At 41.9% G+C, this 15698-nt stretch overlaps 1 protein-coding gene across 1 annotated transcript in view; it reads right to left on the reverse strand.

The window, feature by feature from the left end:
* WDR33 (WD repeat domain 33) overlaps window positions 1-15698 on the reverse strand; it is a 71412-nt gene that overhangs the window by 7137 nt on the left and 48577 nt on the right. The window contains exons 8-19 of the mRNA XM_065073206.1: window positions 13878-14004; window positions 13151-13305; window positions 12941-13019; window positions 12300-12410; window positions 11377-11471; window positions 11145-11153; window positions 10455-10541; window positions 10065-10204; window positions 9545-9697; window positions 8209-9228; window positions 3243-3345; window positions 2353-2815 (exon numbers count right to left, since the gene is read on the reverse strand). Of these exons, the coding sequence (XP_064929278.1) occupies window positions 2353-2815; window positions 3243-3345; window positions 8209-9228; window positions 9545-9697; window positions 10065-10204; window positions 10455-10541; window positions 11145-11153; window positions 11377-11471; window positions 12300-12410; window positions 12941-13019; window positions 13151-13305; window positions 13878-14004 (2542 nt within the window). The remainder of the gene's footprint in view (window positions 1-2352; window positions 2816-3242; window positions 3346-8208; window positions 9229-9544; window positions 9698-10064; window positions 10205-10454; window positions 10542-11144; window positions 11154-11376; window positions 11472-12299; window positions 12411-12940; window positions 13020-13150; window positions 13306-13877; window positions 14005-15698) is intronic.

Genomic DNA, 15698 nt, shown 5'->3' on the forward strand with positions numbered 1-15698 from the left:
GTATTCAGGTGGCGGTGGCTTTGTGCAGCGTCCCCTTCCCCAGCTCATTAACGACACAGTGCATCCTATTACAAGCAAAACTTTAGATACTTTTATTTAGAATTTTAACAACATTAACCTTTTAATTACAAATTTAAATATTTTAACAGTAGTCATAACACAATACAATTTTTTTTAAACTTTTACATTTTTTTTTTTTTAATTAAAAACAATAGGTCTATCTCCACCTCCCAGCAAACAAACACGATACAGAGAGGAGGCTGCTGTGCCTGTACAGGTACAACAGCAGCTGGAGGGAGTGCTGTGCATGGACAGTGAACCATTTTACATTAACCTGGATGATCCGGGAAAACAAACTGAACAGTTTCAGGTACAAATGGTTCAGATAACCACATAGCAATATTGGTTAGCCTTGAAACAGCACAGTCCTCTGCATGTTTTTTAGAGGGCCTCCTGTTTTAATACTGACATGGTGCGACTCTGCTTAGCTCGTGAATGACCAGGGTTTGCAACACAAGGTCCTACGGCTAGCACGGACAGGGCCTTGCCTTTTGCTTCCAGGCAACCACATGCACACAGTTTAGCTTTGAAATCTATCATACTTATGCCTGACATGGCCACAGCTCCTAATATTGTGTTCTGCGTATCCTTTTTCACTATTCCAGATCAGTCAGATGTAAAACCCTGCCTCGCACGGGGCTCAGTTCCTGTTCTGTCTGCTCTCACATCACCCTCCTGGCGGCCTAGGGCCTTAACGTACAGGACTGGGCTCTGCGGGTTAGCGGCAGGGACAGGCAGGTCTGCGGCAGAAGCATCGTGTTGATACGCACAGGTAAAGTAAGAACAGGACGGGGATGAGAAGGACGTAGAGAGAAACACACGTGCACACACTTCCCTCTCGTGCTTGATCAGTTACAATCTAAATTCCAAGTCAGCTCAGCGAGTGGTTGGGATTAAGTTCACCTCAGCATCTGCAGTAAACGGCACCTAATTCACCTTCATCCAAAGAAATTCATTAAGTTTGCAAGCACAAAAAGCCCGTTATAGCTCTGTGCCAATTCCTTTTAAATCAAACTCTGTACAAACACTTGTACTCTGACAAGTAAACTCTTAGTAGTTCAGAAGTCAGGTTTACAGGTCACAAGTTTCTTGGACTCTTCCTGAAACCTTTTTAAAAATCAGGATAATCATTAAATATTTACCAGTCCCTAAGCATTTCCAAGATAAGATTTGAAAATCTCTGCTGAGCTTCTGAAAGTGTTGTCTGCTTTGTCTTTGAGAATTCTATAATGCAGACCATTCAGCTTGGATTCTCTGGATTTTTACTCTTTTAAAATGGCTTTGTTACCTTCTTTTAGTTACTGTTCATATCTTTTCATACTCTTCACACAAAAGGAAGGTACATCTTTACAGAGCTAGGTAGAAAATAGCTAAAAGAAGAGCTGTATAGATGCAAAGTAAAAGGAATGTAAGAAAATCATTAAAAAGGCAACTAAAACACACAAAATTCACATTATGTGGAGACCACAATATATTTGTACATGTTCTTAAACATACAGAGTTGGTGGTCAGTGAGAGGCTCAGACCTTGGAGGCCAAATTTAAATCGGTTGAACTAGCACAGATCTGGAGCAATTTTGATGACAATCTCACTGGCTTAGCGAAATTTCTCCATAATTACGTTGGTAACTAGAAGCAAATTCATCCCTTTGTGATTTACTTGGAAATCGTGAGCAATGACGCGGACATTGCTGTAAATTAGATTGGTTTTGAGTTCTTTGCTTGGCATTAAGAAACAAGTCAGAAAGAGAAATAAAACTACTACAAGCAAAACCATGAGCAAATAGTCTCACCAGTCCAAGAGATGCTGTAGCTCTGCCCCTTACATTTGACAGCAGGATGAGTGTTCCTGCTCCTTACAAGTGTATTACATCTCATTCTACAGCCCCTACAGTCACGCTGCAGTTTGTGACTGGAGACAAAGTCTCAAAATCCACTTCTAGTGTTCAAAAGTGTCACTTTAACCTCCAAGTTTCCTCTCAATTTTCATCAAAACGGTCTCAAATCTTCATCCTGTGTTACTGGATCTTCTCTACAATTTCCTCCCTTCTCTTTACTTACTGTTTAAAGACACGGAAGCTGCTGTGTACAATGACCATTTTTCAAGTTTTCTTCTATTACTGAATGATTTTTATGGACTCTACACTCAGGTATATTAGAGTTTTCATTTCCTTATTGGTTTCCAGTTTATAAATCTGAAACAGATAGACTCCTTAATGAAAAGGAAACCAGGAAGAAAGAATTCCCTCCATTCACCCTTGAACCCCCAAAAGATGAGTAGATTTATTCTTACCTCTCATCTCGTCTCCCTCGGAACCGTGCATCCTCAGGATCCCGTGGATATCTATCATCCGAAGGTCTCCGTCCTTCCCAAGCACCAGGAGGCCCACGGTTTGAACCCCCTCCTTCAAATTCCCTGTGATCGGGAGGAAAGGGAGGCCCAGGTCCACCTCGTCTCCATTTTTCGTCTTGCAACGGTGGGCCTCCTCTCCCCTCAAATTCCCGCAATCGATGGCCAAATCTCTTATCTGGATGGAAGTCGTCACGGAAGTCATCTGGTCGATCAAAGTCATCATGGAAATCTGGGTGAGGTCCTCGTCTATCTGGCATGCCCCTGCTGTCTCTACCATCACCCCACTCCTGGCCACCTCGAAACAACCCTCTCTCGGGCCCATGATCGGGACCACCACTGTTCTGGTCGTGCCTTCTATCTGAGAGAGGGCCCATGTGATGGTTTGGTGGACCACGGGAGTCACCTTGAGGGGAAAAAATCATAGCAGGTTTCTGTAACGTGGTCTAAAAACGCTCTAGGATGCTCTAGTTCGTACAGTTCTACAAAGCATACACCATACAGTTCACATCAAATACTTCTTTGGGGAAAACTTTTCCTCTATATTCCAGCACAAGTCTGCAGAAGCTTTCCTCTCAGCCAATGCCCTGTGCTCTGCTGTAGCCTTTTCTGTCTAGATCAGAGGTGTCAAACTCATTTTAATTTAAACTAATTTAAACATTGGAGTAGTTAGATTTATACAGTCCTAAAATAACATTCGGCCCTTTGAAGGCAACCATAAGGCTGATGTGGCCCCCGCTGAAAATGAATTTGACACCCCTGATCTAGAGGCACTGCACTGGAACAGCCTCTTTCAGCAGAATTACAGAGGAAAAAACAACGTATTTAATTACCTTTATTAAGGCCAGGTCCTTGGTTGTGAGGGCCAAGACGACCTTGTCCTCCCTGCTGCCCCAGGCCTGGGATCAGTGGTGGAGGACCTGGGTTCTGTCCATCCTACGAGCACATAAGAAGAAAAGCCATGTGAATTGCCATGCGGGTGATTTTTGCTTTTAAGCATTTTGAAAGGGGGAAAACCAACTTTCTTGACATAAAGGCTGTGGCTTCAGAGGTCTTACAACAGAAACTGCTGATCTTCCAATGGTTTCAGCCTAATTTTTCAGACATTCCCATCAGTGATGCTTTTCAGTCACTGTGAGAAACACCTGATTTTATAGGAAATGTAGCATTTGAGGACTAATGTTTTACCTGTAACAACCAAAGATGAAAAAGCTCACATTGTAACTGCTTGGCAGAGAAGATGAAGAAATCCTGTATAGTTGTTTGAAAAATGCCAGGTACTGATTTATTTGCAGTTAAAATACTGCATAGACCAAAGACTGCCTTTGGAAATGCACAAAAAAATGAAATTATGGAAAAGGAAAAATATCAAGAACGTTGGGATGGGGGAGACAAGAACAGGGCCATGAGAGAACCTCTCCTATAAACCTTTGTGAACTGTTAACATGGAAATACATGAGTTTCATTTTTAACATGCTGGCAAAGTCTCCTTTTCTTAAGTCTAATTCTAGGATCAAAAGAAAGTACTAACACATTAAGCAATGCCCGGGCTAAAGGCAGAAGCTGCAGTCACCTGCTCTTCTCAAGCAGAAACTGCATGAGTGGAGATTTGTTTAAGTTATATGATCCGAAAGAAAAATATATACGAGTCTTTTGTTATTTTCCGTATTTTTGGGAGTGATTTCTAAAGGATAAAATAATGTTATTCAAATTCAGCTGCTGTCACAGACCCATGAAAGATTTCTACAGGTATCAGGTTTACGCTGGAGCCACTATGGTGACACTGGTTGGGAAACAAATTGGTTGAACTGTCCAATTCTGCTTTTAAACGGCAAAGGCCAGACAAAAAGTCATCATCTGGGGTTTGTACTTGGCTGGAACTAAAGAGAGTCACATACATCCTATACACTGCAGCGATGAGATCCAACAATAAAAATGTGTCACTGTGAACAGAGCTGGAACTTGCAAGATTGCCAGACAAAACTCATGTTGAAATCATCAAAACAAAAAAGCCCCCAAAAAGCCATACCAGAAACCCCTAAACACATAATATCTCTTTTCCTAGACATGTCAAAAAATGTAATATTTAGACTTAACTTTCATATTGTCTTGCACAAAAACCTCTCCAGGCTGCAGGTAGCTTGTAAATATGTAAGAATCTTACACTTTGCTGTCATTGTACTCATAGAAACACTGTTTAATCTTTCCGTTAATTAGTTAAATAATTTTCAAACTTAAAATTTATTTTTGAGAAACGCTACCTTTTTTTTTTTTTTTTTTTTTTTTTTTTTTTCTGTTTGCAGAGAAGTGTTAAGTTCCTTTGTGTATTTTTCCTACCATATCTTGAAATACTGGTTTTAAATTAAACACTTCTATTAAACTGCAATACAGGTGATAAAAACAAAAAAGAGCACACAAATACATACTAGAAACAGAATCACAGAATCGACTGGGTTGGAAAAGACCTCAGAGACCATCAAGTCCAACCCTTGGTCCAACTCCAGTCCATTGGCTAGATCATGGCACTAAGTGCCATGTCCAATCTCAGTTTAAAAACCTCCAGGGCCGGTGAGTCCAGCACCTCCCTGGGCAGCCATTCCAATGCCTGACCACTCTCTCTGTAAAGAATTTCTTCCTAATACCCAGCCTAAATTTCCCCTGGCAGAGTTGAAGCCCATGGCCCCTTGTCCTGTTGCTGACTGCCTGGGAGAAGAGACCAATCCCCACCTGGCTAGAACTGCCCTTCAGGTAGTTCTAGAGAGTGCTGAGCTCACCTCTAAGCCTCCTCTTCTCTAGACTAAACAACCCCAGCTCCATCAGCCTCTCCCCATAGGGCTTGTGTTCAAGTCCCTTCACCAGTCTTGTTGCTCTTCTCTAGACCTGCTCCAGCACTTCAATCTCTTTCCTGAACTGAGGGGCCCAGAACTGAACACAACACTCCAGGTGTGGCCTCACCAATGCAGAGTACAGGGGAAGGATCACTGCCCTTGTCCTGCTGACCACGCTGGTTTGGATACAGGACAGGATACCGTTGGCCTTCTTGGCCACATGGGCACACGGCTCATGTTGAGCTTCCTGTCCATTAGTCCCCTCAGGTCCCTTTCTGCCATCACATTTTCATTGAGTAATTTTGATAAGGACTTTGGGGAAAAAAAAGAAAGGCAAAATAAAAGGCCTGGTCCAATACCTATTAAAAAACCAAAAAATACTTTCCTAGTGACTGAACGTTGACTTGAGTCCAGAACAAACCGATTCCCTGACTAGATGAGATCCAGCTGCGGCAGCGCTTCTGCTGCTCTCCGACAAAACCTTGCTGCAGTTCCATCATTTCTCCTAAGTTCAGCATCTGCTTACTTACAATAAACTTCATTGAACTTCTTAAACTTATGCCACTACTGTTCAACCAAAGCAGCGGTATTTAGCACTCACTGAATAACCTTCCTTGGCGTTCAGCAAAAACCTCCATTCCAAACAAACCGTGCTCTGACAGACAGAAGACAGGGCTGCAAAAATGCATTTGCACACGCCTTTCACTTCAAAATTAATTGTGGACCCCAAACTGGGCTGGAACTGAACAGCAACATACAAGTATGTGCATTTTTCAATAGCAAAATAGCTCCAAAATACTACTTCTAATTTGGGAATATTCTGTTTATCCATCTGCATTTTAATAGCAACATGCCTATCTCCAGAATAAGATTTTGACAATCGTATCTCAGGCAATTTCCTTCTCATAAACATTCTCTGTTCTGTTTCATGTTTGCAGAAGGCAGCAGAGCTCACGTGCATCTCACCCACGCTCTGCAGAAAACCTCTGCAGGTAACTGTGGTGTTTTCTATGGAGATTAACCTCCACAAATACGTATGGATGTTCAGTATTAGTGCGACAAGCCCTTGATAAAGCAGATACCTATTCATACGCTCCTGCTACTGGAGAGGAAGGCACTTGATTTGTACAAGTTTACAGAAGATGAATGTCAAATTCACAATAAAAAAAAACAAGCTAAAGCCTACTGTTTAAGAAAAATCGCAGATGGGGCATTTTTAAATAGGAACTACTATTGTATTCATATTGCAAAGAAGCAAAATGGAGCAAAACCTGACATTATGCATTTAAAAATCTGTTCATTTTTAAAATACATTACCATATTAAAGCTGCAGAAGGAAGGAAAAATGGTCAAAAATACCTTGCTTTGTCTTTTTTTAATATCTGTAAAAGACTTCAAGATAGCAGAATTCACTGAAAATAACCAGGCACCTGTCAAAAGCAGCTTACTCAATTCTGAGCAGAGTGCCAACAGCAGGGTCAGACGAGGACAGCCCTACACGGATATGTAACCGTACACAGACCTTCACACACACATCTTGGTAATTAGTCTCAAAGCAGAAAAGTTTGTCTCCCTGGGACAGCAATGAAAAACGCTATGCTGGTTTCAGTTAGATAGTTGTGGAACCAACTCTTTTTCGCCTAACTTTGATACTTTTGAAATCTCAGCAATAGCGTCGCATTAACAGACTTCTGAAGGGAATTATTGCTGATAAATATTCATATAAAACGCACAATTTGTAGGCTACTCTGCCTCAAACCAAAATAAAATTACTGAGTGAAAGCTCATTTCAACATGTCGTCCCTCACTGTGATTGGACTACACACCAAGGACTATACGCACACCTGTCTAGAGCTTTAACTAGAAACTGTGGATTGCAAGTCTACGAGATAATTCTGTCCAAAAAAACCCCCCCACAGTTTTTAAAATTAAGTCAATTTTTTTTCCAAACACTCACTTCAAAATTTACCTTAAAGCTGAAGACAATCAAGAGAAATTTTAAATACAGAATCAGTGCCATACAAATAGGAACTTATAAGAGCTAATAAACACAGGAGTCTCTGTGCTATCTGTGGTACAGCAGAAAACAGAACAATCCCACTGCAAATGATGCTGAAGAAGGCAGAGCAGGTTGTGCCTCATACTGAACCAGACCTAATCAAAGCCTGACTTGATCCCTGCAGAGTTAATCGGTGGGTCTATAAGCGACACTCTGCAGTATTCCAGCTCAGCTGGTGAACCCCCCAGGAGTCCAGTGCCCCAGGGACATCAAACCAGCAGCACATCCAGGTCACGCTCAGCAGCTCCAGCTCAGTCCTCAGCCTACCAGACCTAGGCTAGTCCTAGACAAACCTGCTCAATAGCTGGGCTTGCTCTGTGCTTCTTGGCAAATGGTGCGGTAACAAGTTAAGGGTGGGCAACGCCAATCTCTGAGCCTGTGCTCCACGCAGTACAAAGGTGGCTAAATGAAGCAGGATGGCTGTGTTTCTGTTGCGCTTAGTCCGAACCGGTAAATTCAGCCAGAGCTAAGCTGAGTCCAGGTGTGTCAGCATCTGTGGTAAATTCATCACAGTTTGGATAAACTACTCTGGGACAACTGAGAGTTGGCAGTAACTTGCTTTAATAAACACATGTAAGTTTTCTTATGTTCAGTTTGCTTAAATTCAACTTTTCTCAGTGCTTACCTACTTCCCCCTTTAAGACAGTTCAGTATCTTTCAATTAAAAATCTGGAGTTTCTCTTGGGGTTACATATTTTCTGCACCAGTATTTCCAGTAACCCCTTTCTGCACTTACCCATACTGTTCCCAAACTATATAACTCCGTTCATTCCCACTGAGGTTTCCCTGAGGCCCCAGTCTCGCAGCTGTGCCGAACCTCCAGCCCCTCAGCTCTTCCTCTGCCTTTCTACGGTGTGACATTATCATTTCCACATTCTTAACACTCCTCCTGTTACACAGACCAACACGTACCTGATTAAACGGGGGACGAGGCCCATCGCCCAACAGAGGCGTTTTCTGCTGCTGGAAAGGCAGTGGGCCCTGGGAAGGATGTGGCCCCCTCGAAGGGTTCGGTTGTCCCTGAGGTCCTTGCATGTTTCCTTGTGGCCCTACCAAGGAGCCTTGTGGAGGTCCCTGCTGGCCTTGTGGCCCACGTAATTCTTGTGGCGGTCCTAACATTGTACCTTGAGGCGGGGGTCCCTGGAGGCCCCTCATCTCCTGGGGACCATGTCCTAGTAAACCACTTTGCATATGAGGACCTCTCATTTCTTGCGGATGACCCATCATCATCCCTTGTGGAGTAGGTCCCTGGTTATCTCTGGGTCCTGGTGGACCCTGCATCCCTCTTGGATTAAGTCCCATCAAAGGCCCTTGAGATATAGGGCCCTGCATCCCTTGAGATCCTGGAGCTCCTTGCATGCCATGAGGAAGAGGTCCTTGCATTCCTCGGGGACCAGGTGGCCCTTGCATTCCTTGGCCCCCAGGGGGGCCTTGAGGACCCAGGTGACCTTGTGGGCCAGGTGGACCCTGTGGTCCTAAATGAGTCTGAGACCCAGGTAGACCCTGTGGTCCTAAGTGGCCTTGGGGGCCAGCGTTACCCTGTGGACCTGGTGGCCCCATTGGCCCATGAGGGCCAGGATGTCTCTGCATTCCTTGATGTCCATGTAAATCCTGAGGCCGTGGCATTCCTTGGGGAGGTCCTTGGGGGCCTGGAGGTCCTTGTGGTCCCATGAATCCTTGTGGACCTGCACCTCCTTGGTGTAATGGAGGTCCTTGGGGTCCCGGAGGTCTGAATTGTCCTTGTGGACCAGGAGGTCCCATCTGAGGCATATTCATTGGCATTTGCTGAGGAAGGGGCTGCTGAAATCCTTGAGGCATCTGTGACATTGGGCCTTGCCCTGGAAAAGGTTGAGGTCCATGGAGAGAACCTCCTGGAGGTGGCGGCTGCACTTGCTCAGCTTGCTTTTGTGCAAGTCTCTCAATCTTCAGTTGCTGCCCAGAAAAAAAAAGAGACTCAGAAAAATCAACTAAGCATGAAAGTATATGTAACAACTGAAAATCAGAAACAACTATCTAATATTTCAGGAGTTTAAAAAGATCTAGTACTTTTCTCTTAATTAACAAAAATACATCTAAAGAGATGCACAGATTGGTATTAGTTAACTGAAACGTTGGGACCTCACTGAAGGTATCATACTTTCATGCACTAAGTCCAAGGTCCTGTTAAATCAGATTTTTTTGAAAAAAGGTGAAAAAACTACTGCAAAACAAGTTACATATTTTAGTGTTGAGGTCCTGACACACGTACCTCCAGGAGCTGTGGGTTTGTGTACTGAAGTGCTGCCATTTCCTGCTCAATCTCCGCCTGTGTCTTCTTCTTCTCCTCCAACTTAATATCTTCCTTTCTATCATTCAATGGCTCAGGTGGGGGAGGCAAAGGAACTTTATTCTGCATCCAGGCCTAAAAAGAACAGTAAACACAAGATGAATTCTGAGCAACAACATGCATACAATATATTGCTGCACTGGGAAAAGATACACTGGAATGCTGTGTGTTACGGATATTCAGAAGCTAAAACCAATGTTGAATAAAACTTCAATATCTTGTAACATCTTATCTTCCAGGTACAGATACAAGATACAAGGGATTTAACCAAATATTTCATGCTTAAATAGTAATTAAACTACCAACTGTGGTGAATGATGTTGCACTGAGTGTTGACATGAAAGAGCTGATACTGGAAATTCAAAATGTTTCAACAGCCTCATATGTTTTGGAAGTTGGGAAAATAACGAATTGTTCTGTTCACTGTGTATCAAGTACTTACCTGCTGAAACTGTGCTGGTATTGGTTTTGCATAGGGCACTTTTTTCTGTGGCACCTTCTTTTGGTCCTTTTGCATTACCTCCTCCATTCCCCAGTCCAGTCCTGGGATCGTCATTTCAATATCATTGGACTCGTCTTTCCCTTTAGCACCAGAGAGACAAACAGTCAGAGCAATGCAGGTTCACAGAGAAATCCTCTTATTCTCCTTACAGATTATTTAGCAAAAGAGACAAAGAGGTTTTCAACTCTTCCTTCTTTACACAGGAGATATGCACAATGCAGAACTTTAGAAAACAGTGTCTGTGCTGCCAAAATATAGGAAAGGAAAGGAAGAGAAGTCACACAGCATCTGGATGGCTCAGGAAAATGCTTTCCCACAGCTCCTACTTACCCATCTGCTCTTGCTCCATGGCTATTTTCAATTGTTCAGGTATTCCCATCCCAGGAATAACTGCCAGGCTGTTGGGTTCCAGATCATCTAGGGAAACACAAATATTTATACTTCAAACATTTTTCTCTATGTTATCATTTTATCTCTCTGGAATCTCATATGCTTTTACCATCGCTATCATTACATATTTCACAACTAGTGGGTCACTTTTTAATCCCATGCAGAAATTAGAGGATATTAAAAGAACTTCAGATTAATAAATACACCCCAAAAGGTCAGACACCACGTCCTTTAGGAGAAGTCACATTTCTGATAGAATAATCCATACCCATTCTTGTCATTATGAATCTATACATTTAAAACTTAACTTGGATTAAAGCGCTGCACAAAAGAGCAAATAAATAAAAATCTGAAGAAACAGACAACAACCCTAGAGATGAGAAGGTTGCCGAGGCATGCCATAGAGCTGGGCAACTCTGAGCAGCCTAAAACTACCAAAATAACTCCTTAAGAGGGGGTTAAAATTTTCAGATTTTAGTCAAATTCAATAATTTGAAAAATTTTTCCTGCTGTTGTTCAGGACTGTGGGAAGTTCTGAAGTCACATGAAGTTTTCAGGAAGAAAAGTAAACTGGACTTAGCCAGAGAGAGAGCCAAACCTCCTTCCTGCGATTGACAGAGCAGGTCTTACCTCCCGGTGCTGCGGAAACAAAAGAAAACCCATTGTTGGAATAGTAATCACTGATAACACTGATAGTAAGATTATTCTTACTAAAAAAATTTATCTAGGTAGTCAGTACCGCTATAATACTGTTCCATCGTCTTATCCAGAAGCTGCACTCTAGTGTCAGCTACAAGCTCCAGGCTTGTTCCTGTTCCCGACCCCAACCCTCTTTCTTCCATCTCGAGGGGAGCTGCCTTACCGTATTCCACACCATCCTCTGACATCCCAGGCAGCAGATTCAAGTTGTAACGATCTCGCATTTTATCTCCAGGCCGATTTCGAGTCCAAAATTTGCTGTCAAAAGGAAGTCATATGATCTCAATAAAGGATCAAAAGTATCTAAAAGTAATCTAATTAGTTTCCGCTTCTCTCAATTTTAGCATGCTAGCTTGAGTGTGTAAGGGTTCAACTCTTACTAATCAAGTTCGGTGCTGGATCTGACTTTAGGTGTTACGTTCAAACAAAAAATAACACCCCAACAATTATCATATTGAATTGTATAGTTACAATTCAGAAGATGCTTTGAAGTGTAAGGGGTATAACGCACCGATATCAGATCCTGAACAAACAGATATATTTACAGTCCATTCCAATAACTCCTCAATCAATCCAAATATGTTCTTCACATACAACTAACATTATCGATACACACATCTACACACAAAAATTTACTCCACATATAAAACGCTCCGTGTTTAAAGCTTGTTCTACCAAAAATATTAAAAGCACAAACTATATGCCTCCAAACATGTTTGCAATGTGAAAAGACACATGACCTGCAGACCATCTGTGGGAATAAAACACTGGCTACAGGAATATTTCTTCAGCAGAAAGCTACAACAATTATTTAAAAAAAATTCCTCATGAGATTTCAAAGCTCACACACATCCAAAACCTTGGTGTTTTTTAAAGCTTCTTTAGATGAAGGACAAGAGGATGGACATCATTCAATCTTCTAATGTAAAATGCAAGTGCCTTCCCATAAGTTTTTCTCTCTGCTTTGCCATAGGTTGTGTATCAGCATCATCCCAATCTATCTTTGTTCACGGATGCTGTGTACCCTTTTAGTTTCTAAATGTAAATAGATTTCCTTAGATCTTTTCTTTAAATACTTCAAAATACCTGGTGTGATCATTTGAGCCTGAACAGAGAATGTGTCCAAGGGGATGCCATGCCAGACTCCAGATCATTCCTTCATGGGCCATTTCCATTCCACCAACCTCCTTCTCAACCCTGATGCATAAAACAAAAAAACCCAAACACAAAACATTTAACCATGACACAAGTGTGTATCTGCTACAGATACAATATAAAAATTTTGCTATTCAGTTGTTCCTGTTCCTCTATCGCCTAATTTGCTAAATTCAAGCCTCTGATATTTTTCCATTGGGTGAACTGATTGTTCCCAGTTGTACTTAAAAGGGAATTTAGTAGTGTAGGATTTTTAACTGTACATTTAGAAGGAAAATAATTGTAACATTATGCAAGAAGCCCTAAAACTAGGAGCTTCAACCATTCATCACCCTCTCAACAAAAGACTTGTTTTCTGTACAAGCAATTGTATCCTTTAAAATACAGCTGCACAGGAAACAACTTCATCAAGAAATCACATTCACAAACATCCTCAGGTATAGAGCAAAACTACACCATAAACATGCATGTTAAATAGGGATTCAAAGGTGAAAAGTCTATTTTATGTTTAGTGTAATAACTTGCAGGTCTGATGATCATCTTTCCAACGTTCTGATGAAAATGCCACTTACCCAACATGCCAGAACAACAAAGAGCCATCGGATCCTCCACTGGCAAAGAGCCCCTCATGAACAGGATGCCAGGCCACAGCTGAAATTGAGTAAAGACACAATCAGAAAACACAACGCTGAGATTTCAAATGAATGAATGAAAGAAAATCAGGGTCCCAAACACTTTCATTTTAATCCAAACATTAATAAAAATATATAACAAATTCTGACCTGTGGCCTCCTTCTTATGACCCCTGAAGACCTGAAGTTCTTCTTTCAGATTACGAATGTCGAAGAGCTTACAGAGATGGTCACGAGAAGCTGTCAGCAGCCAGTTGCCATTCAGATTCAGTTTCACCTCCATGACTGTGTTTTTATGAGCATGTCTGCAAGCAGAGAACAAAAAAAGACTGTTTGTCCACATACTGACTTCCCAGACTCAAATAAAATACGATTATTTACCCGTCCCAAATATTCAGGTCAATGTCAGTAATTCAGGCTACTAAACCAGAGCAGCGCAGCTTCCTGTGCAAAGGCCCTATCCCTTAATACTGTTCCTTTGTACTGCAGTGCGATGGGCAGCGCTCACTGAGCAGGATTCAGTTACTGTGCATGGCCCTACTGCAGTGTAAGAAATATTCCACCAGTCAGATGAAATGTGTTTCAACATCCCAATCCCATTCTCCAAATGAGAACTGTGCGACCAGGAAGGCTATGAACAAGGACGAAGTGAATTCAAATTAGGAATACTAAAGTCAAAGTTTTCCAAGCATATACATGACTCCATCTAACCTCTACATTTTCTGGCACAGCTAACACAGTAGCTTTCTATTTGAACCCATTGTGTGTGGCTAAAATGATGTGAGGCAAAAAGCTAAGAATATACTTTAAAAAAATATATTTTTATGAAGTTAGCTCATATTTGAGCAAAGCACAGTCTCTGTGGGCAAGAACTTACAGTGTGGCAAGACTCTGGCCAGTCTTTGGATCCCAGAACTTGATGGGCTGTTGGCTGTCTTTGCTTCCCGAAACAACTAATCCCTTCGTTGGATGCCAGTCAACACATTTCACGTCTGCTCCATGTCCTGTTAAGAAGGTAAAAATTGTCCATTTTGAGATTTCACAAACACACTGAGAAATTAAAGGGTGTACACCTTATAACTGTCATGTAAAACTGAATGAAAAGCATCACAGAAGACAGGTCACAAAACAAAATCAAACTAAATAAAAACTCCTCAGTTATTTAGGGTGCATTTCTTGACACTAATCACTGGGAACATCTTGTTGGATTACACCCTCAAACCAAGCTCATTTCCACAAAAAAATTCTCTAAGAAGTTTCTCCTCAAGCTGGTACTTCTCTTTAGGCTTTGGTCCTGTAACAGCGATGAAGCATTTGTATGGAGGTGGCAAGGGAAAATAAGTCTGCAACACTTCACCTTCCATGAAATATTGTAGAAAAGAAACGCAAATACATATTTGTTCCTGTCCTATCAGCACTACACTTTTGCTGTCCTGTCAGAAAACAAGCAAGAAATTAAATTATGGATCTGAACATTAGCATGTAATGAAATATATTATACTATAAAAAATTAGCATGTAACGAAAGAAATCTTATGAGATGTAACCTCTTATCAGGTCAGAGTCAGAGGGATTCAGGTTCTCCTAATGCTCAAGAGTTAAGAAAGAAAAACCCTTGTGATATCATTTCATTTTCAATAGACTGACTGACCCTGACAGACTATCAGTGCTGCTCAGAGGACCTAAAATCAAACAAGAAGAAATGGCTGCTCCTACTACACAACAAAATGAGGTTTCTGAGCTGAACTATAGGGATTTAGAGAAGAAATAATGAATGATAATTTCTTTCTCCAATCTCTCTCCATGTCAGCACCCTCCAAGGGAAAGCCAACAGTAACAGTGAATGCCAGAAAATGAGGCAGCATGCAGTAATTAAAGAAAAAAGCAGGATGAGAAAGGAAGGGCTGTCTGCAACATAAAGGCACGGAAGTTATAAAATGCTATGGAAGAGCGGTAGCATGTTCCATCAAAGACAACACGTTCCCACCGCAGCTCCCACAACTACTGCTTTGCTACACGGTGGAACATGTCGCTTCAAGCAGCACAAGCTGTCCCAATATAGGCCTCAATTCGACAAGGCATTAAAAATTAATATTCCTCAACATTTTCCCAGGGCTATAGAAAAAACAAATTAGAATAAGCAATATACTTCTATCTTAAAATAAAAGCAAAATGTTAATGCATAGAGCACTCTCTCCGTCAGATGAATGCAACTTTCCTCCTCTGTGGAGTAAAGGACAGACATGGAAGAGATTCTTAACCCCCCAAAAAATTAATACAGCTTAGGTAAGTACATGGGGAACAACTTTAAGGAGTGGTTGACTGTATGGATGAAGGAATCCAACCCTCCTCCCCCAGCCATTGCAGGTAGAACTGCCCATGGAATACGCAGGATCGCAGGGAGTAGCAGGATCCTCCAGCTGCAAAGACATAGCTGTGCTCTGGCCATCCGTCTGTCCTGCCAACACTTGGAGATGTGTCCTTCCCCTTCTCTCTGGCTCTTCCGACACAGAAAGAAATGAAAAGCACCGTCTGTCTGGATTTGCTCTGACTAAATCTCTCTCTCACCTAAAACATGAAGCCGGATACTGAGCAAACCTTGCTTCCCAGTGCTTATTTAGGAGGAACAATTTGGCCAGCAGTAGGACAGAAAGTGCTCTTCCCCCACACTGGAAGGCGCTTCACGCTTGCAGACCTGC

This window comes from Columba livia, chromosome 9 (assembly GCF_036013475.1).
Source record: "Columba livia isolate bColLiv1 breed racing homer chromosome 9, bColLiv1.pat.W.v2, whole genome shotgun sequence".
In the NCBI taxonomy this organism is placed as follows: Eukaryota; Metazoa; Chordata; class Aves; order Columbiformes; family Columbidae; genus Columba; species Columba livia.